This window comes from Scyliorhinus torazame, chromosome 14 (assembly GCF_047496885.1).
Source record: "Scyliorhinus torazame isolate Kashiwa2021f chromosome 14, sScyTor2.1, whole genome shotgun sequence".
Classification (NCBI taxonomy): domain Eukaryota; kingdom Metazoa; phylum Chordata; class Chondrichthyes; order Carcharhiniformes; family Scyliorhinidae; genus Scyliorhinus; species Scyliorhinus torazame.
In genome coordinates this window covers 62889193-62915109 of record NC_092720.1, presented here as the reverse complement: position 1 = coordinate 62915109, position 25917 = coordinate 62889193, and the positions used below count along the sequence as shown (strand labels likewise).

Sequence of the window (25917 nt, the reverse complement as noted above, 5' to 3'; positions counted from 1 at the left end):
TGGCCCACTCCTGCTCCCATGTCTCAGGATCCTATCTCTCATCCTACATGGACAAACAGAAAAAATATTAAGCTTTCAGTCATCACAGTGTGAATTACATGAGTGTGATGAGCAATAGGTGAAGATGCAATTTAGACAAAGCGTTGCAGCATTTTGGAGGGATTTCACAATGAGTTAACTGTCAGAGTGTTAACTCTACTTTAGAATCTTGGGTGGGCGATGCCCATGGTGGGAAAATGTGACACCATTGACCTTCCCAGCTTTGGTGAGATCATTTTCTGCCCGTTTAGCACTTCTCTAAATATCCTGGAGGCCATAGACATGGCACTCACTGCCACTGCCATTGCTGTCAGTATCTGAATGCACATGTCAGCAGTGCTGCTGGAAACTCAAGAAGGCAGTGTTGCCTGACAGCAATCTCATCAAATACATCCTGAGGTGTACCCACTGGAAGGTTGCAGGCCATTTTCCTTCCAGTCAACTGCAAGAAGGGGAATTTATGAGAGACCAGTAACTCTCTGAATCACAGATTTTAGTTAGATGTTTTTAGAAAATGAGAGAAGGAGCTGTATATAATTTACTTTGATATATGTAGTCTTATTCTGAAATGGAATGTTTCTCCTAGAGATTTATGTGGCTATGTTGGGTACAAACTATATTTAAATTACTGGTTTATGATTAGAATGTACATTCCAGTGCAGTCAAAGTAGGGACACAAGAATTTATAGTGTAAAATTACGAACAATAGGAGCAGAAATAGGCTATGTGGCCCCTCGAGCCTGTTCCGCCATTCAATAAGATAATGGCTGGTTTTTTTTTATTATTCATTCATGGGATGTGGGCGTCACTGGTTGGGCCAGCATTTGTTGCCCATCCACAGTGCCCTTCAGAAGGTGGTGGTGAGTTGCCATCTTGAACCTCTGCAGTCCTTGAGGTGTAGGTACACCCGCTGTGCTGTTAGGGAGGAAGTTCTAGGATGTTGCCCCAGCGACTGTGAAGAAATGGTGATATATTTCCAAGTCAAGGTGGTGAGGGACTTGGAGGGAAACTTCCAGATATTGGGGTTCCCAGGTATCTGCTGCTCGTGGCCTTCGAGATGGTAGTGGTCGTGGGTTTGGAAGGTGCTATATAAGGAACCTTGGTGAGCTACTGCAGTGCACGGATGCCACTGTTCGTCAGTGGTGGAGGGTTTGAAGGTTTGTGGAAGGGGTAGCAATCAAGCGGGCTGCTTTGTCCCGGATGGCGTTGAGCTTCTTGAGTGTTGTTGGAGCCTCACTTATCCAGGCAAGTGGAGAGTATTCCGTTATGCTCCTGACTTGTGCCTTGTTGATGGTGGACAGGCTTTCAGGGGTCCAGAAGTGAGTTACTTGGCGTAGCATTCCTCGCCTTTGACCTGCCCCGGAAGGTATATGGCCATTTCAGTTCAGTTTCTGATCAATGGTAACCCATCCCAGGATGTTGATTGCGGGGGATTCAGCGATGATAATACCATTGAATATCTAGATGCGGTGGCTAGCTTCTCTCTTGAATGACATGGTCATTGCCTGGCACTTTTGTGGTGCGTACATAACTTGCCACTTGTCAGCCCAAGCCTGGATATTGTCCTTCCATCATTTTGCTGATGATGGAGAGTAGACTGATAGGGCAGTAATTGGTTGGATTTGTCCTGTTTCTTGTGTACAGGACACACCTAGGCATTTGAACATGGACTGCTTCATTATCTCAGGAATTACAAATGGTGCTGAACATTGTGCAGTTATCTGCAAACATCCCCACTTCTGACCTTATGATGGAAGGGAGGTCATTGATGAAGCAGCTGAAGATGTTTGGGCCAGGACACTACCCTGAAGAACTCCTACAGTAACTCCTGGAGCTGAGATGATTGACCTCCAACCATCACAACCACCTTCTTTTGTGCCAGGTATGACTCCAACCAGCGGAGAGTTTTCCTTCTGATTCCCATTGCCTCCAGTTTAGCTAGAACTCCTTGATGCCGTACTCGGTCAAATGCTGCCTTGATGTCAAGGGCAGTCACTCTCACCTCACCTCTGGCATTCAGCTCTTTTTGCCATGTTTGAACCAAGGCTGTAATGAAGTCATGAGCTGAGTGACTCTGGTTGAACCCAAACTGAGCGTGCATGAGCAGGTTATTGCTGTTTAAGTGCTGCTTGATAGCACTGTTGATGACTCCAACCATCAGTTTGATGATGGAGAGTAGACTGATAGGGCAGTAATTGGCTGGGTTGGATTTGTTCTGTTTCTTGTGTACAGGACACAACTGGACAATTTTCCACATTGCCAGGTAGATGCCAGTGTTGTAGCTTTACTGGAACAGCTTGGCTCAGGGTGCGGCAAGTTCTGGAGCACAGGTCTTCAGTACTATTGCTGGAATATTGTCAGGGCCCATAGCCTTTGCAGTGTCCAGTGCCTTCAGCCATTTCTTGATATCACGGGATTGAATCGTATTGGTTGAAGAATTACATCTGTGATGCTGGGGACCTTCGGAGGAGACCGAGATGGATCAAGGTGGCACGGTGGTACAATGGTTATCACTCCTGCCTCACAGCACCAGGGACCTGGGTTCGATTTTGGGCTTGGGTCACTGACTGTGTGGAGTCTGCAGGTTCGCCTCTTGTCTGCGTGGGTTTCCTCCGGGTGCTCCGGTTTCCTCCCACAGTCCAAGGATGTACAGGTTAGGTGAATTGGCCATGCTAAATTGCCCAAAAAGGTAGGTGGGGTTACTGGGCTAGGAGTGGGGGATTGGGCCTACGTAGGGTGCTCTTTCGGAGCAAGGGCCAGTGCAGACTCGATGGGCCAAATGGCCTCCTTCTGAACTGTAGGGATTCTATGAGCCACTTGGCACTTTTGGCTGAAGATTGTTGCCAATGCCATAGCCTTGTCTTTTGAACATATTTACAGGGCTCCCCCATCATTGGGGATGGAGATATTTGTGGAGCCTCTTCCTCCAGTGAGCTGTTTAATTATCCACCACCATTCACGGCTGGATGTGGCAGGACTGTAGAGCTTAGATCTGATGTGTCCGTTGTGAAATCACATAGCTCGGTCTATTACTTGCTGCTTATGCTGTTTGGCACACAAGTAGTTCTGTGTTGTAGCTTCACCAGGTTGACACCTCATTTTTCGGTATGCCTGATGTTGCTCCTGGCATGTTCTCCTGCACTCTTCATTGAACCAGGGTTGATCTCCTGGCTTGGTGGTAATGGTAGAAATTTGTTTGTGTTAAGTTCCATGTTTTCATCCACCCCAATAACCTTTGATTCCCTTACCCATCAAGAATCTATCTACCTCCAAATTAAAAATATCCAACGATCCCACCTCCACCACCTTCTGAGGCAGAGAGGTCCAAAGTCACACAACCCTTTCAAAGAAAATAATTTGTCTAATCTCAGTCTTAAATGGCTGACTTCTAATTTTGAAACAGTGTACCCTAGTTCTGGACTTGCCCACAAGAGGAAACAACCTTTCCACATCCACCTTGTCAAGAGCTTTCAGGATCTTATGTACTTCAATCAAGTCACCCCTCACTCTTTGAAACTCCAGTGGAAACAAACCCAGTCTGTCCAAGCCTTCCCAATAGGAAACACAACCAACTAATTCTAAGTGTCAACCTAATAAATCACGTAATAATGAGTCAAAACCTGCACACAGTATTCGGGATATGGTCTCGCCCATGACCCGAGTAACTGAAGCAGAGATAAAACAAGCACTGGTTTCCTATATAACGTCAATGCAATTTCAGTGTTGGTAGAGGATATTCAGAGTCAAGAGGTTTTGTTAAACATTCTATATCGCAAGTTACATGGAACAGTAATTACTTTCCAAATGAAACAATACTTGTAGGAGTTAAAATTGCATTTAGCATCATTTTCCTGAAAAAGTGCTCCTCCGGGATATCAGGAACTTGAACACATACTCATTTTGCCACACAAAGATATCTTACTCCCAACGTTTAACACCAAGCTCCCAATTTCTGATGCGCTGCCCACTCACTTAATTGATCAGTCATTTTTTGTCATTTAAAGCTGCTGACTGCATTACTTACGCCCACTAATCTTAGTGTCATCAGCAAACTTGGGTAACAATAGATAGCCATATATCAAAGTCATTAATAAATAAAGCGAATGGTTGAACCCCCAGGTAGATCCTTGTGAGATACCGCTTCCTTTCAAAGAGAGTTATTGTTTCTTATTTTTACAAACAATACAATTGCTTGTGTAATCTTACATAATTTATTGGAACTTACAATACATGTTTCATTCTGCATGGGTCTCACCCCACAACCCAAAGATGTGCAAGGTGGATTGGCCACGCTAAATTGCCCATTAATGGGAAAAAATGAATTGGGTACTCTTAAATTTATTTTTAAAAATACATGTTTCATTGCCAACACCCATCCTTCAAAATGTCATTGCTGCAACTAAACTGTGCATTTACGATGACAGGTCTCAAAAATAATGGGGGGGGGGGGGGGGGAAGTTTTGCCACATACAATGCCTTGGTTACACCACAGAGGAGTACTGAATGTAGTTCTGGATAGCAATCCTTAGAAAAGAGATTTAATCTGAGATTATTGAAGCAAAGATTCAACAAATCTTAAAGGTTAGATTATGAGGAAAATTTACCTAAACTAAGCTTGTATTCCCTGGAATGTGGCAAATTAAAGGTACATTGAGTTTTCAAGACTTTTGAAAGTACTTGTTAAAACAGATATAAATTTCTTCATCTGGCTAGGGAATCTAGGAAAAGAGGAAATTCAATCATGCAATTCAGGGAGAAGCAAAGAGGGGCAAAAGTATACAACTCATTCCCACAAAAATTGGAAGTGAGCCAACTAATAATTTTAAATCTGAGATTAGTAACTTTTTATTAACAAATGATACTGTGGTATGGAACTAAGGCGGGTAAATGGAGCTAGGATACAGATATGACATTTTGTCATTGAATGGTGTAACAGGTTGAAGGGGCTGGATCGCCTACTCCTTTTCCTATCCTCCGATGATCAAATTAACAAAGTTACTCTAAGATATGTCCAAAAATGATCAAACTGAGCAGAATTCAGTAAACATATTCACTTAACCTAGTTTAGAGGTGTTTTAGTTTACTTGCTAGTTAGGACTTGACTTTTAAAACAGAAGATTGGAAGCAATTAAATTTCAAGCACGCATTATTATTCTTCACAGTTAAGAGAGGGAAGAATGTAATGGATTATATATTGTATAACAGTGGGTGAGGCATCTGTAGCAGAGTAGGTCAGTGATAGGTGGGAGCTGGGAGATATTGCAACAAAAATGTGTGGGGCACAAGACAGAGGAAGTGTTAATGGCAGTGTGAAGGGCTATTGAAAATGTTGCTGCTGGCATAAAGCTAAGATAGCAGAACGTATTAATAGGAGAAGAAATTATGTGGGGATGTCGGCATTGGACTGGGGTGGGCACAGTAAGAAGTCTTACAACACCAGGTTAAAGTCCAACAGATTTGTTTCGTATCACAAAACAAACCTGTTGGACTTTAACCTGGTGTTGTAAGACTTCTTACTAGAAGAAAGGTCAGTGCTGGGTTAAAGCAAAATCTAAGAAAAAGTGACAGATAACCCAGCAAGGGTTTACATTGGGACAAAAAGTGTTTGGGATTTTTAAAAAGGGGTCAAGTGGAGGCTGAGGGTCACAGTCCCTTCCCTCCCAGAACCATGATAGGGTTTCCCTTGTCCTCACTTTCCACCCCACCACCCTCCACATTCATTGTCCTCACTTTTCACCCCACCACCCTCCACATTCAAAGCATCATTCTCTGTCATTTCCGTCAACTCCAATATGATGCCACCATGCAACACATCTCCCCATAATCCCCACGACAGCATTCCAGTGATTGCTTTCTCCATGACATCCTGTTCCCCTCCTCCACCACCCCAACTCCCCATCCCCTTCTCACAATACCTTCCCATCAGTCGCAGAAGGTATAATACCGTATTCGCTGCTCCCATTGCTCCTCTACATTGTGGAGACTAAATGCAGACTGTGTGACTGCTTTGTGGAACACCTTCAATCAGTCCCCAAGCATGACCCTAACCTTCCTGTCGCTTGCCATTTCAACTCAGCATTTTGCTCTCATGCCCACATATCTGTCCTCGGCCTGCTGCAATGTTCCACTGAAGTCCAATGCAAACTGAGGAGCAACATTTCACCTTCCAATTAGGCACATTACAGCCCTCGAAACACACCGGGTTCAACAACTTTACATTATGAACTTTCATTTCCATCCTGACTCCTTTTTCTTCGATTTTATCCGAAAGATTTTGTCCCAACACAAACACCCTGAGTCATCTGTCGCTTGTTCTTAGGTTTTGCTTCCACCAAGCATTGGCCTTTGTTCTCCTATTAACATTCTGCTATCTTACCTTTATGCCACTATCAACCCCTGCACACTGCCATTAACACTTCCTCTGTCTCAGGCCCGACACATCTTTGTTGCAATCTCTTAGCTCCCACCTATCACTGACCTTCTACACTGCTCCAGTATATAATCTATTACATTTCTCCCTCTCTTTAACTCTGAAGACGAGTTATACGTTAACTGTTTCTCTCTCCGCAGATGCTGCCAGACCTGCTGAGTTTTTCAAGCACATTCTGCTTTTATTTCAAATATCCAGCATCTGCAGTTCTTTACTTTTATTGAAAGCAATTATTACATGAGAAACATTACAAGGGGCGTGATATTAAGTCAAAACAATCAGGACCTGTAAATATGTGAAAAACAAGTTTTAAAGTCCATTAGGCCAGAAGGTGACAAATGTTTAGGGAAGCTTTATAGTGTTTTGGACGAATCACATGCAAAATGGTAGTAATCAAATATTGAGCCCTCGTTCCAGCCCCATTTACAAACAAATTCTAGCCAAACAATACTTAAAATAAAGTACTCGAAGTGGAAAAATTCAAACCAAAAAATCTTGCGTCCAGTTTTGAATTTAACAGTGCCACTTAAACAATCTAAGAAACAGTTAAATTATATGTGTACTACTACAAATAGCTGCCTTTTGTAGCACTAAGATAAACTATAAGCATGTGACTAAAGTTCCATAAATAAGAACTCAAACAAAGTCTCTTGGCCCCCAAGTAACATACGAACAATGCAACATAACCAGCTACAAGCTATACCCTTCCCGTCAGCACCTCTACCTCTTCCTCCTCATTTTCCTCCGACTCCCCAAGCTTTGAACCATTCCTCCCTGAAATTAGAAATTAGGCTACACTGAAATAATTGGAAATATGATCCATTTTATTTTAATTGAAATAGGATTGCAGCCCTCACAATCAATTAATTTAATCACTAAGCAAATATTTTAGTGCAATTCTCACATACCTCAAAATCATAAATTTACATTAATGGCTTCCAGAAAATAATAGTTAGGAAAAACAATGAAATTACAGGTTAAAAAGTGCACAACTGTGAATTTTACATTATTGATTTATAATCAAATCAATAAAAATGTTTACTTTGTTTTATGGATGTCAAAAAATAGTGAGCTGGAAGGAAGGCAAAAAAGCAGAACCTGACTAATGAAGCAACACCTTTGTTTACCATTTCATCTTCATTTCCTTTGTTGATAAAATTATTTTCTTCTTTAGCCATTTTGTTTCACAAATTCGACTTCACTTGTTTGATTACTGTTTGAACAAAGAAATTCAAGAAAATCAGTAATGCAAGTTGAGCAAGCAAAAATACATAATTGGTGAACTAAAGCGTTATCAGATAAATACAGAGAATGAATTGATCCATATTCTAAGTTGTGGAACTGGTGTATACCCACACTTCCCATAAAATCTGTACAAATATTAGAACAACGTTTATGTTTGGAAGATTAAAGATTAGTGTTTTATTCAATTCCTGTCCTTCAGACAATTAGTAAGAATCAATTCAATAAAATGGTTCTGCAGTACTGGCAGTATCTCATCAAATTATACATCCCATGTAACAGCAAAATGTCTGTTGTTCCAAGTCAGTCAAAAGTTGCAATACCTCATTGATTATCATAATCAACTTCAACTTTAAAAACTATTACATTGTTGGCTAAACTATAGATACAGATCAGCAACCCATTTGTTGGACAATTTACAGCGGTATCCCCCCCATCTCCAGCTACCAAACACTCTGGTAATTTAAAAAAGACCAATAATTCTTCTTTGGAGCAGACTTTGCAATTCTGAACCTATACTGTTAATAACACTTCAAAACTATAACTGATGGTTAATTGTTACTTACACAATTTTATCTACATGTCAAAATGTTTCGACTGCTCAGGCGTTTTACAGTCACTCTCAGTTTGAAATTGTGTGTAGTGCACTTGGTATCCGAGACTACACAGCACCAATGAAGTATTTGCTTTGAAACATTGCTCTTACTTCTCATCACAAACACAATAGTACCATTAAATCTTGGCAAACTTGTTTAAAAGATTCAAACAATAAAAGTCAACTATTACATTCGTACAAAGGATGTAGTCCAGTCTTATTATACTCCAATGGAGCCTTCATTATTCCTTGATGCATGCAACTCCACAAATTCAATGATACAGGTTCCGTGTGCATGAGGTCAACCTGATTTTATCTGCAAGTTGACGGCCTACAGGTTATTTTCCTGACCAAACCCTTCCTAGAATTTTCAGTAATCTCATTTGCACAGTACTTCATATTTTATTGCAAAACAAAAGCAATTTATTTGTTGCAGGAGTGGGCTAAGAGGAGAAGTGATTTAAATAAAATCATTGCTGCCAGCAGAAAATGATGCAATGACAATATTTCGCAGAATCATTATGCCGCATTATTTTTAACACATGAATTCTGTGTCGAGGTTGTCGGCAATTTTAGTGTTAGGAATGGCATTGTGTCAATTGTAAGCACCAAATGTCCAACCAAGATCTGTGTCAGTTAAGTGTGCAGATACTGTCCCAATCTCAAAATATTTCACCTTACTGCACCAAAGTCATATTTTCCATTTCAGAACCTAGCTCCTGTCTAGGAATTTGATTGAGAATGCCCACTCTCACTTGGTATCTCATTATTCTGATCGATGACGGTAAAGTGTTTGATGTAATGCAAATGCATTTTAGCAATGCTTTTGACAAGGTCCCACACAGCATATTGATCCGAATAGTAAAAGCCCATGGTATGCAAGGATAACTGGTAAGTTGGATTCAAAACAGTTGCAAGAAACAAAGAAAGTACGTTTGTGACTGGGAGGTGTTATTTCTAGTGGTGTTCCACGGGGCCCTAGGTACTAGACAATGCTTCCTATAAGATCTGTGGCCACAAGTCCTCCTGCAAGAAAGACACATACAAACATGGGGACAAACATATAAATTAGGAGCAGGAATAGACCACTTGACTCCTCAAGCCTGCTCTGCCATTCAATAAGATCATGGCTGGATCTGATTGTAACTTCAACCCAACATTCCTGTCTACTCCGATAACCTTTCACCCCCAAGTCAGTCCCTTTAACGTAGGCATGCATGATCATGAAAAATATCTGACGGTCCACATACACATACACTCAAAAAGATTAGTGAGGAGGTTGGCACTATGACCCCTGCAGCATACATCAATAATTCAGACTTGACTGTCGGGGACAGGATTAAGCAGTTTGCAGATGATAGAAAAAATGGCCACGTGGTTGATAGTGAGGAAGAAAGCTACAGACTGTAGGAAGGCATCATAAACTGGTGTGCAAAAAAATGGCATAAGTAATTCAATCCGGAGAAATGTGAGATAATTCATTTAGGGAGGACATGTAAGGCAAGTCAAAACACAATAAGTGGTAGAATTCTGAGAAGTGTAAAGGGTCTTGAAATGCATGTTCATAAATCCCTGGAGGTAGCTGGAACAAGAGTAGGCCATTCAGCCCCTTAAGTTTGTTGTGCCATTACGGCTGATCTGTATCTTATCTCTATTCACCCAGTTTTGTTCCATATCTTGTAAGAGCTCTGCAATTCATTTATTTAATAAGATTAAATTAGTATTGTGTACACAGAGGAGACCACACAAGAGGCTAAAAGAAACGGTTTGTTTATTGAACAAAAAACTATTTACACGTTGTATGTACACCGATCCCAGCCGGGACTTCTCTGCTCGGCTCCCACTCAGACCAAGCTTTTATACACAGCGTCGATGGCTCTGCTGATGGAGCTTCCACCCCTCAGCGGGGGAAGCTCATATTCAACGAGACTCACGGGGAGACTAATTGGTCCAACCCCATAGGTCTCGTGCGGGTTATAACAATTAAATAATTAAACTATTGCATAATGAATTTCTAGTTATGCTAAAGATTACGGAGTCGACGATTCATGGTTCAAAATAAAATACCAACCGGCTAATAGCGCGCAGTGTGGCGACTAGGGGATTTTCACAGTAACTTCATTGCAGTGTTAATGTAAGCCTACTTGTGACACTAATAAAGATTATTATAATATTTTTCACTTAAAAAGCATAATTATACTGATGTTTGAGGACTCAGATTCATATATATATATATATATACATAGGAAAACAGCATATTGAGAAATGACATCACCATCACATTTTCGGATAGCTCATGCACCTCCAAATTTCCCACTACAACACTGGTGGTGGGAGGAGGGGGAGGAGAGAGGAGAGTGTGCATAGAGGGTGGGAAAGGGGGGAGAAACAAAAAAGCTAAGCAAAAGGTGGGGAGTGAGAATGCCTGATGGTGAGGGAAGAGCGAGTATGCGTAAGGGATCCGCTGGAGGGGGAAGAGCGAGTATGCGTAAGGGATGCGCTGGGGGGGGGTTGGAAAAGAGAGTGGCTGCCTTAACCTCACAACAGCACTCCACCCAGCATATCATCCAAGAAACCTAACAAAATTGAAATAAACGGGAATCAGGGGAAAACTCTCCACTCGTTAGACTCATACTAGCACGAAGAAAAATAGTTGTGGCTGTGGGAGGATAATCATCTCAGTGCCAGCACAGAGCAGGGGTTCTACAGAGTAGTGTCCCAGGCCCAATCATCTTTGGCTGCTTTACCAACGGCCTTCTTCCAACATAAGTCAGAAGTAGGATGTTTGCCGATGATTGTACTGTTCAGTATCATTTGCAACTTCTCTGATGTTGAAGTAGCCATATCACATGCCGCATTATAGATATCCAACACCTTCCCCTCTCCTATTTCATCCTTCGACTGCACCTTGTCCTGCAACCTCAGGGCTGGTAGCCCAGGAAAGGACGGCACCTCTCTCCTTACAAAATCCCGGACCTGCAGGTACCTCAAGCTATTCCCCCTGGGCAACTCTCACAATTCTTCCAGGTCCTCCAGTCACACAAATTTACCCCCTATAAACAAGTCGCCAAAGCATTCAACCCTGTCTGTCGCCGCCCCCTAAATCTTACCCACCGGCGCAAACCTATAGTTATTACAGATCGGCATCCACACCGAGGCACTCTCCAGCCCCAAGTGCTGCCTCCACTGCCCTCACACCCTTGAGGCCGACACCACCACTGGGTTCACGGAATACCTCGCCAGTGAGAACGGTAAAGGAGGCAGCAACAAAGCCCTCAAACACGTACCCCTGCACGATGCCGCCTCCACCCACCCCCACATCGACCCCTCCCCCACAGCCCAGTTCCTTACCATAGCAATGTTCGCCAACCAATAATAGCTCATCATGTGCAGCAACTCCATCCCCTCTCGCCTCTGCTCCAAGAAAGCCCGCTGCACCCGCGGGGTCTTCCCTGCCCACACAATCCCGGAGATCAGCCCATTGACCTTCCTAAAGAACTACTTAGGAACAAAGATTTGGAGGTTCTGAAATACAAACAGAAACCTCGGCAACATCGTCATTTTCACTGTCTGCACCCACCCTACCAACAACAGCGGCAGCACATCCCATCTCCTAAGTCTCCCTTCATTTGTTCCACCAGTCAAGCCAAGTTCAGTTCATACATCTGTGTCCAACTCCGTGCCACCTGGAACCCCAAATACCTAAAACTTGCCCTCACCACCCTAAAGGGCAACTCCCCAAATCTCCTTTCCTGCCCTCTGGCCTCAATCGGGAACACCTCGTTCTTTCCGATATTCAATTTGTACCCCGAAAACCGGCCAAATATGATGCCTCCGATACAACCCATTTGGTCTGAAATATATATTAATAGGTTGTCCGCATACAATGAGACCCTCTGTTCGACAGCCCCTGCCCCCCAACCCCACCCCCGCTCAATCCCTCGCCAGACCCTCGACGCCCTGAGAGCCATTGGCATCGGCTCTATCGCCAAGGCAAAGAGCAATGGGGAGAGCGACACCTCTGCTCTGTCCCATGATACAGCCAAGTACCCCAAACTCACTCAGTTTGTCCGCACGCTCACAACTGGCATCTTATATAACAACCAGATCCAATCCAGAAACCCCTTCCTGAACTCAAACCACCCCAGCATCTCCAACAATTATGTCCACACCACCCAAAAAAGCACCTTTTCTGGGTCCATCGCCACCACTACCTCCAGCTCCTGCCCTTCTGAAGGCATCATGTTGGCATTGAGAAGCCTCCTCACAGTCGCCAACTGCCTCCCCTTCACAAAACCCATCTGATCCTCGCCTATCCCCACCCCTTCACACAGTCCTCAATTTGCGATGCCACACCTTCGGCAATAACTTGCCGTCCACATTCAATAGTGAAATCACCCAAGATTACAGAGAGTCCGAGGGAAGTACTACAAATAGCGCATGAGATACCAATAGTAAGACATGTGGGAATTTGGAAAACTTATTGGACATTAAAGAAAGAAATGTCGATAGGCTGATGAAATTATCTCCATGAGAATGATCCCACACAGAAGTTTGACAAAGATAAAATCGCGTAGAAAACCAGATTCTGAGGACTCCAAGACTGAAGGCGATCCTAAGAAGGAGGGGTCCTAGTCTAATAGTAACAGTGAAGATTCAGATGAGAGTTCTGAATCCAATTTGGATTCTGATTATAGAGAAATGTTAAGCAATTGCTACCAAATAGACATGTCACTAACTGATCTTGATCAACTGCCAAATAATTATTCCAAAGATATGGAAAAAGACAGCAAATCGGAAGAAGAAAGAGAATTGGACTTTCCGAAAAATAACGTGTTACAGCCTCTTGCAATAAACCACTTCAGGTGCAATTATTTCCCAGAGCACGCCTGTCTTGAAGGAAAATATACATAATAGCATGGCATCAGCTATTCAGGATGAAGATAGAAATGACACCAAGCAAACAGCTGATTTGCCCACCATTTAAAAGTAGACAGTGTCTCTTCAAGGTGAAGGAAGCAAATAGCAAAGGAGATTAGTGATCAATTTATTTTGAAAATGAAGAGGAAGGTGGATGAAGAATCATACAGTGATTCTTCAACATCTGTTAATGAGAAACAGAAAGTTCATGGAACCAACAATGTTCTATCCTCTGATAGGCGACACGGTAGCACAGTGGTTAGCACATTGCTTCACAGCACCAGATTTGATTCCCGGCTTGGGTCACTGTCTGTGCGGAGTCTGCACATTCTCCCAGTGTCTGCTTGGGTTTCCTCAGGGTGCTCCTGTTTCCTCCCACAAGTCCCCACAAAATATGTGCTTGTTAGGTGAATTGGACATTCTCAATTCTCATTCAGTGTATCCGAACAGGCGCCCGAGTATGGAGACCAGGGGATTTTCACAGTAACTTCACTGCAGTGTTAATGTAAGCCTACTTGTGACAATAATAAAGATTATAATTATATAACATGCTAATGTGAAGCCCCTATTCAAAAAGGGAGCGAGGAAAAATGTGGAAACTATAGACCGGTTAGCTTGATCTCTGTGGTGGGGAAGTTGCTGGAATCAATCATTAAGGAGATGACTTCTGTTTGAGGGTGGGTGGGATAAGGGGATTGTTGGCTAGGGATTGCCATTGTATTTGTTGTTATTGTTGATTATTTGTCATTGTACATTTTGATGAAAATGTGAAAAAGGAGAATAAAAATATGTATTTAAAAAAATGACTGAACATTTGGAAAGGCAAACCTCAATCCACCATTGTCAGCATGGCTTTATGAAGGGTAAGTCATGCTTGACAAACTGTCTTGTGTTATTTCCTCCAGCTCCCTTCCTTCTGCCGGCGAAAGTACCACTTTCAGCAGCCGCCGCACATTCGACAACATCTGCTTGCCCTTAATGACCCCTGTCTGATCCTCCCCCACCACCTTCAGGAGGCACTCCTCCAACGTCAGCACCAGCACCAATATCTTAGCATCCATGTTCAGTAGAGAGATGGGCCTGTACAACGCACTCTACCAGATCCTTCTCCTTTTTAAGTAATAGTGAGGTGGATGCTTGCTCCATCGTCGCCGGTAAGACTCCCCTAACCAACGCAGCCTCAAACATTTCTACCATCAGCAGTGCCAACTTATCCTTGAACTTGTTTATACAATTCCACCAGGAACCCATCCGGCCCTGGCGCCTTACCCTACTGCATCTTCCCCATCATTGCCTGCACTTCCCCATGCCCATGATTCCTCAATTCTGCCCTCCCCTCCGGCACTCCAATCGCTCCAAAACTCCCTCATATCTGACACATCCTCCGACTTAAACAAGTCCCTATAAAAGTCTTCAAATGCCTTATTCAAGTCTGTATAAAAGTCTTCAAATGCCTTATTCATCTACCAACCCACCTGTAATCCGCACAATCTCCCTCGCTGCTGCCTGCCGACGGAGCTGGCCCACCAGCAATCGACTGGCCTTCTTTGCATGCTCATAAGCAACCCCCTCGCTCCCCTCAGTGCCGAACTACCCTCTCCCTGGATAGAAATTCAAACTTTGCCTGCAACTCCTTACCCATCACCAAAAGTAACAGTTCCGGATCATCCGCATATCTCACATCTACCTCCAAAATCTCCTATATCAACTGCTGCTGCTCCTCTCTATCCACCTTGGCCTTGAATGAAATGACCTCGCCCCTCACTACCGCCTTCAATGCATCCCAGACCACTGACAGCGAATCCTCTGCATTTTGGTTAAACCTCACATTCTCCTCAATCAACCTTCCCCATTTTAGTGCAAAACTTTGAGTCTACCATCAAACCCATATCCAGCCTGTGGGCTGGCCCCTTCACCAAAATGACATCTACCTAGACTCAAATGGAGGACAGAACCCTCTTGAGAGACAAAGAAAACATCGGCCTTCGATGGAGAGAACACTTCAAAGAACTCCTAAACCACGATGCAACCACGATGCAACCACAGGTGAGGGCCTGTTTGAGGAAATCCCCCAACTCCCCATCAAAGATTATCTTGGACTCCTACCAAGCGTGGATGAAGTTGAAGCCGGCATTAAATGCATGAAGAATGGAAAAGTTGCAGGAGAGGACGGGTTCCCAGCAGAGAATTTCAAACTTGGAGAAGAGACCTATCATCTCCATCAGCTGTTGCTGAAAATCTGGGACAGAGAAGAAATTGGGGCTGGTTTAGCGCAGGGCTAAATCGCTGGCTTTGAAAGCAGACCAAGGCTGGCCAGCAGCACGGTTCAATTCCCGTACCAGCCTCCCCGAACAGGCGCCGGAATGCGGTGACTAGGGGCTTTTCACAGTAACTTCATTTGAAGCCTACTTGTGACAATAAGCGATTTTCATTTTTCATTTCATTTTTCAAATTCCTGCTGATCTCAGGGGTGTTGTCATCACCACCATCTTCAAGAAAGGGGACAAAGCAGACTGTAGGAACTGCCGAGGAATAAGTATCCTTGTGCCCTGTAACCATGTTTCAGTCGTGGCTATCAAATCCTATTTATTTATATCAATGTGTCCAATCAATTCAATTACTTGATTATGATTGATACATTAAGTGATTTTCATTTCATTTCATTTCATTCATATACAGAGCCTTACATTTTATCTTTTTGTTATCTTGTAGCATCTAGTCTTGACCGTTAGTGCATTCTTAGGTTTTTGTTCTCTGTCATTTCCTGCCATTCTCTGACCCTCATTTCCCACGTTACTATTCTGCTCTCCTGACTAGACGCTACCTCTTGATTCGCTGCATCTTCCAAAGTTTGGTTCGTCATCCCCCTTGTTTAGTTTAAAGCCTAATTATGCAGCACTCAGCACAGCTCAGATGTAGACCATCCCAATAGTACAGCCCCTACTTTCCCCAGTACTAATACCAGTGCCCACAAACCAGAACGATTTCTCCCACACCAGTTTTTGAGCGATGCATTCATTTCTCTAATCTTATTTGTACCAAGCTAATTTGCACGTGGCTCAGACAATAATCCTGGGATTCTGCTTCTTAATTTGTACCTAGCTCCTCATACGGACTATGCAGGACCTCCTTCCTCACCCCACATATGTTGTTGGCACCTACACGGACCACGACAACTGGATCCTCCCTCTCCTACTGTATGTTCCTCTCCAGCCCTGAGAAAATGTCAAAACCCTGGACCCAGGCAGGCAACACAGCTGTCTGGGTTCACAGAGCTCTTTGCTGCAGAGAACAATGTCAATCCCCTTCACTATACTGTTCTCACAACCACTACACTCCTTCCCCCACTTGAATGGCCCCCTGGGTTACAGTGCCATGGGCAGTCAGCCCATCCACCCTGCAGCCCCCACTCTCATTTGAACAACCTGAAAGAACCTCAAACCTGTTAGACAATTGAAAAGGCTGACAATTCTACCCTCTGGGCCCCCTTATCTGCCTCAGCTGCAGCCAAACCCTCCTGTCGCTGATCACTTTCCAAATCAGACCCTATCCTATAGAATGTGACTGCTTCCTGGTACAAAGAATCCAGGTAACTTTCCCCCTCTCGTATGTGTCGCAGTATCTGCAGCTCAGCCTCCTGCTCAATGACTCCGAGTTGAAGCTCCTCACGCCGCGGACATTCACTGCAGGTGTGTTTAACATGGATCACACTGATATCCAGGAGCACCCACATGCTGCAGTCATGACACATCAGCTATCTTGGCATCCTTGTGTATTCTAATTAACTACTTAACTGTTTTATTCAATTATTTATTTTATGTATACTATTAACCTTACCACAGATTTACATACGATTTAAACATTAGGAATAGAATAGACTTTAACCACGCACCGAATACTCACCATACAGCTAGTTTCTTCCCTTATAGTAGAGAAAGAATCATTTCCTACAGGGTGAAAAAGTGAGAAAAAGCAAAGAAGTGCATCCCTCCACTCCACCAAATTCCCTCAACTCAGCGGTCACACTCTGCACTCAGCATCTTTATTTTCAGAGCCCAGGTACAGAAAATAAAGATCAAACTAGTTTCCTTAATTAACGATCTACAGCTGCTCCCCAGTCGATAGCTTCTGGAATCCTTGGATGTGATTTAGAATTTAAACAGTTAAATGCCAAATATAAAAAATATTCGATATTAAGAAGGAGATTTAATGTTCCCTCAACTCACCAAATGTCCAACGCTCCGTTGAGGTCATACTCCAATGCTAGGTTTCACTTGGAAAGGCCCTTACCATATCAAGGTAAATTACAGAATTTGCTGTAAAGCCACTCAGCCTGGACACGCTTTATAATAACACAATCTATGGTTCTGAATGCTGCTCAAGCATTCGAGGATAAAGATTTTGGTGAACGGTTCCCATTTAGGAAAAGGGATAGTGAAGCCTGGAACTTTACAAACTGAATCCAGTCCAGGTGTCGCATGAACAACATTATGACCAGGCTTTGCACCTACATTTGCCGTGGGCAGAAAAGGCGACATGAGAGGCCAAAAATGAGATTCTCACCGAAAGATCTTGCAACACCATTGCCCCACCCCCACCATTGACAGAATGGGGTTCAAGCCCAGGAAGGGGAGGCATCTTCTGGGGAAGTCCATGGAGTTGTGTAGGTCCCTGTGTCCATTGGAGGGGGCGAGGAGGAGTGTGTGTGTGTGTGTGTGTGTGTGTGTGTGTGTGTGTGTTTTCCATGTTGGAGATTGCGGAGGTCTTATTTTTGCATTTGCTAGATCGGGCACCCCCGATATATAGAAGACCGCCGTTGCCAGTGAAACAGTCCCAGCATTTGTGTCAAATTGCTGGAAAACATGGCTAGAAAGACCAGCAGTGCAGCCAATGCGCTGCACACCGCTTTTCTTGCCTGAGCCAGCACTTTGGAAAAAAAACAGAAAATGCCACCCTATGAGTTAGGCCCCTCATTCACACATGCAAGGTGGCCACCCCAGATCCCTGAGAAATGATCCTACCCAATGATCGGACAGAAATCTTTCAAGGTCCTTGTAGCACAAGGCATCTGTCCCCAACCACGACTCTGCTGCACCATTTCAGCAGCTTTTCCTCTCACTGTTACTCAAGATGAAATGGGCATTAGAACTAGCTTGCACATTGAGAATGGCGATAGGTAACATCCTTAAGAGTTTACTTCAATTATTAGATTAGTTTATAATAATAATATTTATGTCTCAAGTAGGCTTACATTAACACTGCAATGAAGTTACTGTGAAAATCCCTAAAGTTACTTTTTGACATTAAAATGACTTGTCAGATCTATAAATAAACATCAAATCTGTTACAAAAGCAAAATGCTGAAGCAGGAAATTTGATACAGAAACAAACACAACAAGTTAAGCAGCATTTGTGAAGAAAGAAAATAACATTCCAGGACAAATTTTTTGTCCCCAGTCCCAATGAAAGGCACAGGTTCTAATTAAGTACAAGGGCAGAGTATGGGTAAACAGGGAAAGACTGAAAGGTAAGGCCATTCTGTGTAGCATGAGATGTACATTGGTTGCAACTACGTGTCATTGAATGTGTCATGTGATTCATGATGAGCCAGCTGAATCCTTTGTTTATTTCATCTCTCTTCTCCTTATTTCATCTCTCTTCTCCTTCTGATGTGCATTTCATTATGCAGTAAACACTTGTAGCTCCTGGAAATTACTGTGCGTTTACTTGTTATTTTTTATACATCTAAATAAAACCTTGATACTCCTCGCAACAAATCACGGCTACACCATCTATCTTCAAGAAATAGTAACACATGGTGGGAGTGATCGATTCAAGAAATGTTTAATAATTTTGGTGGTCATCTCAGCACCGCAGGTTTTTAAGTGAAATGAAGGCTTGTGTGTGCAAGATGGCATCAAGAGGTACGCTACCACCATCTTGGGCTTTTAAACCCCTGCAAAAAGTGGAAAATATTTGAACAAACCTGTTGATTAATCCCTGTGGGTATAAATGGGAGCAAAAGTTATGATTTGAAATTGCTGACCTCAATGTTGAGTTTGAAAGGTTATATATTGGGTTCTTGGGAATTCCACAGATTGGCTGGCCATTTTTTTTTATTAATTCATTGGGATTGGGTCTTTATGGCAGATGGTGTCAAACATCTTGCTGGAACAAGTGAAGAAAATTCCATCACACTCCTGACTTGTGCCTTACAGATGTTGGACAAGCTTTGGGGAGTCAGATGAATTACCACCTGCAGGATTCCTAGCCCCTGGTCTGCTCTAGTCGCCATAATATTTATATGCCTAGTCCAGTTCAGTTTCTGATCAATGGTAATACCCCAGGATGTTGATAATGGGGGATTCAGCATTGGTAATGCCATTGAATGTCAAGGAACAATGGTAGATTCTCTTTTGTTGCAGATGATCATTGCCTGGCACTTATGTGACACAAATATTACTTACCACTTCTCAGCCCCAGCTATATGTTGTCCGGGTCTTGTTACATACGAACACGAACTGCTTCAGTGTCTGAGATGTGAATGGTGCTGAACGTTGTGCAATCATCTGTGAACATCCCTACTTCCAACCATATGATGGAAGGTCACCGATGAAGCAACTGAAGATGGAACAGAGCCGTGAGGAACTCCTGCAGTGATGTCCTGGAGCGGAGATGATTAACTTCCAACAACCACGTTGTGCAAGGTAAGACTCCAATAAGAAGAGGGTTTTCCCCTCCGAATCCCATTGACTCCAGTTTTATTAGGGCTCCTTCATGCCAGTCAGCCAAATACTGCTTTGTTGTTAAAGGCAGTCACTCACACCTCACCTTTTGCAGAGCATTTCTATTCTGCCCACAGGCATAATACTAAGCTTCATCATGCCTGTCATCTTAATTCTCCACACTATTTCCTCTCTGACCTCAGTCTTCTACAATGTTCCAACAAAATTCAACCTAAGCACAAAGAGCAGTGTGATAGCCAACGGTGAGGACTTCATAAGACACCAGGTGGGCAGAATAACAACTAGGTTTATTTACTCTATTCACAATACTATAATTACACTACTCCTCACCCCATTGGGTCACCCTCCCTGACCTGCTTCCAGGTCAGATTTATAATCTGTGAGGTTCCTTCCAATTAGAACGGAGGCTCCTCCACGCCCTCCTCCACACCCCGCAAGCACCTGGGGAGTTCATACACCAATGTGTAGATGGGGAACTGTATACAATATACGGTTTGGCCCCCGAGGGGGTCATAACACTCCTCTTACCTCCACCCCCTGCCCCGCCCCCAGGTCTGGAGAAATATCTATTGCTTCAAGCAGTGGTTCCTTCGACCACTTAGGAAGCGAACAGTGGCCCAGTGGCGGTAAGGGTGGTCCAGGAGGCATGTAGTACACCGGCGACCGTGGTTTTTGTGAAGAGCACCGAGGTGTGAGTGGTTGGCCGGCAAAGGTGTCGCCGCAAAGGGCGCCGGTATAAGACCACAAGACCATCAGACATAGGAGCAGAATTAGGCCAGTCGGCCCATCGAGTCTGCTCCGTCATTCAATCATGGCTGGTATTTTTCTCACCCAATTCTCCTGCCTTCTCCCCATAACCCTTGATCGCCTTATTAATCAAGAACCTATCTATCTATTTGATTCCCTTAGTCAGGCAGGTCGGTGTCCATGTCAGAGCCATCGTCGTCATCATCATTCGACAACCCCACGGGTACAACCGGTAACTCGGCTTCCCAATGTCTGACAGGCAGCAATGGCAAGTGGTGCTCTGGCCTGGCGGTGCCTCGGGGGTCCTCCTTAGGGCACCCTGACGTAGTTCTAGCGGTTCTTGCGTGCGTCTCCGAATGTGGTCAAGGTGGCAGTAGCTTCATTCTGTTGCATCTGGGCCACGTAGGAGACTGGGCCCGTCGCTTGGAGGACCACGGCAGGGATCAGTGTAGCTCCGACGCAGAAATTTCACTTGTAGACCGTGTTGCCCGGCTCAAAAGAGCAAGCACTGATGTATGTCAGCCTTGGAGCAATCGTGCCGTTGGCGGATCCACATGCCAACATTGGGGATATAAGGCTGAGGCGAGTTCTGAGCCATCATCCCATTAGCAATTCCACCGGTGCCACCCCGGTGGTGGCATACAGTGTCATATGGTAGCTGCAGAGAAAGCTAGCCAGCGTGTCTCCCATGGTCCGGTGGTCTTCTTCTTCATGGCCCGCTTAAAGGTTTGTACTGCCCACTCAGCCAATCCGTTGGAGACCAGGTGGTATGGGGCAGTCCTCACGTGCCAGATTCCATTCTCAGCCATGAATGATGCAAAGTCTTGGCTGGTGAACTCTGTCCATTGGTCACCAGGGCTTTGGGTATCCCATGTGTGCTAAAGATGTGTCGAGCCTATCTACCGTCGTTCATGTATTTGTGGTTTGTACCCGGTGGACCTCGAGCCATTTGGAATGGGCATCTACCAGGATAAGTAACGTGGCTCCCTGGAATGGGCCAAGGAGTCCACGTGGACACTGGGCCATGGTTTCCCGGGCAATTCCCATGGGTGCATCGGCGCCGCCGGTGGTGCTTTCTGGTGCTCCTGGCAAGGGCCGCAGTGTTGGGCATCTCTCTCAATCTCGGAGTCCATCCCGGGCCACCAAACATAGCTGTGAGCCAGCATCTTCATTTTGGCCACCCCTGGATGCCCATTGTGGAGGTCCTTCAACAAAGACGTGCGACCCTGGTCGGGGATGACCACTCTCATCCCCCACAAAAGGACACCATCTTCTATGCTCAGCTCCGGTAGCTTTGTGGTGTAAGCCCCCAGATCTCTATGCTGGGCCTTGTATTGAACCATGTGCAGACCCATGACAATTGTGGGTCTGTCTGGGTCCATTCCTTGATATGAATCACCATGAAATGGAGGGCGGCGATTACCTCCCTTGCAGAAGCAAACACTGGCAGTTGTGTGGAGAAGGGCAGGCGGCTTCATGCGTCGGCATGTAGTATTTTGGTGCCTGGGCTTGCTCCAGGGTTTTTTCATTGATGGCTAATAGCAAAACCCATCGTTGCACCTGGGCATGATCACCCTGTCCTCTTTAAATAATTCCATCAGGGGCTAGTGAACTGCATGAATCATGAAGGCGTGCCAGTAAACGTACTGATGGAACTTCCATACCACAAATATGACAGCCAAACCTTCCTTCTAGACCTGCGTGTAATTTCACTCGCCATGAGCAAGCGCGCGGGAAGCGTAGGATATTGGTTGTTCTGAGCCGTCAGGCACCCGGTGCGCCAGGACTGCTCTGACGCCGCAAGGCGAGGTGTCGCATGAAGAGCACTGGCTTCAACGGGTCTAAGTGTGTCAATAGTTTGTTTGACGATATGCGCCGCTTGACCTCCTGGAAAGTCTTCTGGTACGAGGGGCCCTGGTGCCATCGCTGCCCTTTCTTGAAGAGCTGGTGGAGAGGGTTGCTGTAAACTGGCCATTCTGGGTATAATTATTCCGTAGTAGTTGGCCAATCCGGGAAAGGAGCAGATCTCCGTAGGGTCACGAGGGATGAGTTTGCGACTGGTCTGTTGCCGGGAACGACAACCCATGTGATCTCCAAGAGTCTCATGCCTGGTCACGGTGTCTCACTCGATTTCGGTGGCTGCTCTGGGGTGAGTCACGACGACAACATAGAACCTGTGGTGAGTTCCTCCTCGTACAAACGCCAGCTGATTGTGGTATTATAGGTATTATGTGGTATTATATTATACCTGATAGGCTGGAGCACCATTGGTGGAAACTGCATGCTTTCTATTGGTTAGGATGTATGATAGCTCCGCCCTGCTAGGCAGGGTATAAGAGCCCGTGGTGCCACAGCAGCCTTCATTCTGTACCTGAGCTGCTGGGGGAAACATCTAGCTTATTAAAGCCTTCAGTTGGACTACAACCTCGCTTATTAAAGCCTTCAGTTGGACTACAACCTCGCTTTAGTGGTCATTGATCGTGCATCACTGATCACTTCCGGTTGCCACTGGCCGACGGTCCTGTCGATGGCTGATAGTGAGGACCGCAAGGTCCTGGAGGCCCCGCTCGACACTCGATGTCTACTGCTCTCTGGAGGGTCAGGGAGTCTCCATCAGTAATTTCTGTTCCATCTCTTGGTCCCATAGCCTACAGACAAAACTGTTTTGCTGGAATTTGGCCCTGGCGGCACCAAATTCGCAGGGGTCGGCGAGCATCCGCAGGCATGCCAAAACTCCCTGGTGGATTTGGTCGGGGCCTGCGAGGCAGTGTGGAAACAGTACCTCCAGACCATGATTGGGGGCTGTGGGTAAGTGCCTTTCGACCAAGTCGACCAGCATTGCAAACAGCAGCATGTCCGGGTAGGCCAGGCTTTTAATTAAAGCAACAGCGGTTAGCAGTGTGACAGCCTGCCTTTCATCACCCAAGATGGTGATGACCAAAAAAAACAGTTGCACCAGCCTGACGAATTGGGCTCAATTGTCGGTGTCAGCGTCAAATGCTCCAGCTTACCAATGAGTGCCATCGTTCTGCTCAGGGCAGAGGCCTTGCCAAGCCTAGATGAAGCTGGTAAGTGACAAAAAGTATAGTGGCTGCAGCAGCTCCTCATTGCCAGTGTGATAACCTACAGTAAGAACTTCTTATGACAGCAGGTAGGCAGGATGGCAACTAGGTTTATTTACTCTACTCACAATACTACAATTATACTACTTCTCACCCCATTGGGTACCCTCCCCAACCTGCTCCCAGGTTGGGGTTTATGTTCTGTGAGGTTCCTCCCAATTAGGGTAAGGCCACCCCCCCCCCCCCCCAAAACACCTAGGGAGTTCGTACTCCACGGTGTAGGAGGGGGACCGTGTACAATGTAGGGTTTGGCCCCTGAGGGAGTCATCACAAACAGCATCTCACCTTTTCATTATGCACTTTGACTTCCAGACTCGACACTGGAGTTGAACAATTCCAATTATAACTCTAGACCCATCTTTGTTCTTTTACTTCTCCCTTGACAATTACTTTTGTATTGCACCCATCATTCTTTTGGCCATTTAATCTCCCTGACTTTCGACCTACCGTTTTGTTCCTTCCCCAACCACCGTAACCATCAGCACCATCTGTTAAGCCACCAACAGCAAACCGGCCCCCAACATTTTCCAGTTTTGTTAATTCTCCTCAGATACGAACAGACCGACTGAGTAGTTCCAGAATTGTCAGGTCAAATTTGTTAACAATTGCAGGTGTGAAAGCAAGCCAATACACAATCGGAATACATACCTGGGCATTGTCATAATATCAAGAACAGATCCTTACTACCTACCACCCAACGTGCTTTACAATGAACTGCTTTTATGTGCAGTCACTGTGGATGATTCGCACACAGCAAAGTTCCAAAAATAACAATGTCACTTCGAATCCCAAATCAAAATCCACATCAGTAGAATTAAAAAGCCCTCCTGTCTTTAAAAAAAATGTAACCCTCACTATAACAATGGGGGTCAGTTTTCCCACAACTCAGATCAAGCAAACTTGCAGCAATTATCAGGTTCCTTAATTTCTTGCATGATCATCAGAATAAAGGCAAGCCCGGATTTGTACTCTGCTGAGAACAGAACCCTTGCAAACGCCCAGATCCAAAGGTTGCAGCTAATGTAAAGGAGCTCCGGCAGAGAAAGGCACATTGATCGTAAGGACATAGAGCGTCCTTTATCTTTACAACCAGTACAGGCAGTATTAGAGGTTGGGCGCTGGAGATCACCGCCTCCATCAATTTTGCTTTGTTTCATGAATTGACTTTTAATCAAGGCGGTGGAAACTGATCTGAATTTGGATATAGTGAGCATGACAGCTAAGCATAGACGGTTTGCCACAGCAGCAACTACACGCCACTGCATTTAACCACGAAGCAACCCACCGCCACCCACCCTGGTACCGCCGCTACATTAGCTAAGATGCAGAGTGAAGAGCTCACCGGGAAGCGGCTCCTCCTCGCGCCGCCTGTCACGTGGAGCCCGACACCGAGCGCGAGAAGTAACGGCTACTCCGCGCGGCACCCCGAGAGGCCGGAACTGACGTCACCCGGCGAAGAGGGGAGGAGATGGGGAAGGAGATGGGGGGAGGAGAGGAGGGGAAGGAGATGGAGGAAGGAGGAGATGGGGGGGGGGGGGGGGGGGGGGGGAAGGAGATATGGGGGGGGGGAAGGGAGATATGGGGGGGGGGAAGGAGATATGGGGGGGGGGGAAGGAGATATGGGGGGGGGGGAAGGAGATGGGGGGGGGGGGAAGGAGATGGGGGGGGGGGGGGAAGGAGATGGGGGGGGGGGGGGGAAGGAGATGGGGGGGGGGGGGGGGGGGAAGGAGATGGGGGGGGGGGGGGGGGGAAGGAGATGGGGGGGGGGGGGGGGGGGAAGGAGATGGGGGGGGGGGGGGGGGAAGGAGATGGGGGGGGGGGAAGGATGATGGGGGGGGGGGGGGAAGGAGATGGGGGGGGGGGGGGAAGGAGATTGGGTGGAGGGGGGGGGGAAGGAGATTGGGGGGGGGGGGGAAGGAGATTGGGGGGGGGGGGGAAGGAGATTGGGGGGGGGGGGGGAAGGAGATTGGGGGGGGGGGGGGGGGATAGGAGATTGGGGGGGGGGGGGGGAAGGAGATGGGGGGGGGAAGGAGATTGGGTGGGGGGAAGGAGATGGGGGGGGGGGGGAAGGAGATG

General features: G+C 45.5%; 1 protein-coding gene across 1 annotated transcript in view; it reads right to left on the bottom strand.

Moving 5' to 3' along the window:
* Positions 1–25283, bottom strand: part of atp13a3 (ATPase 13A3) — a 199503-nt gene extending 174220 nt beyond the window's left edge. Inside the window, 2 exon segments of the mRNA XM_072474301.1 lie at positions 7597–7682; positions 25184–25283. Of these exon segments, the coding sequence (XP_072330402.1) occupies positions 7597–7647 (51 nt within the window). The 5' untranslated portion in view covers positions 7648–7682; positions 25184–25283.
* Positions 25284–25917: the final 634 nt, after the last annotated feature.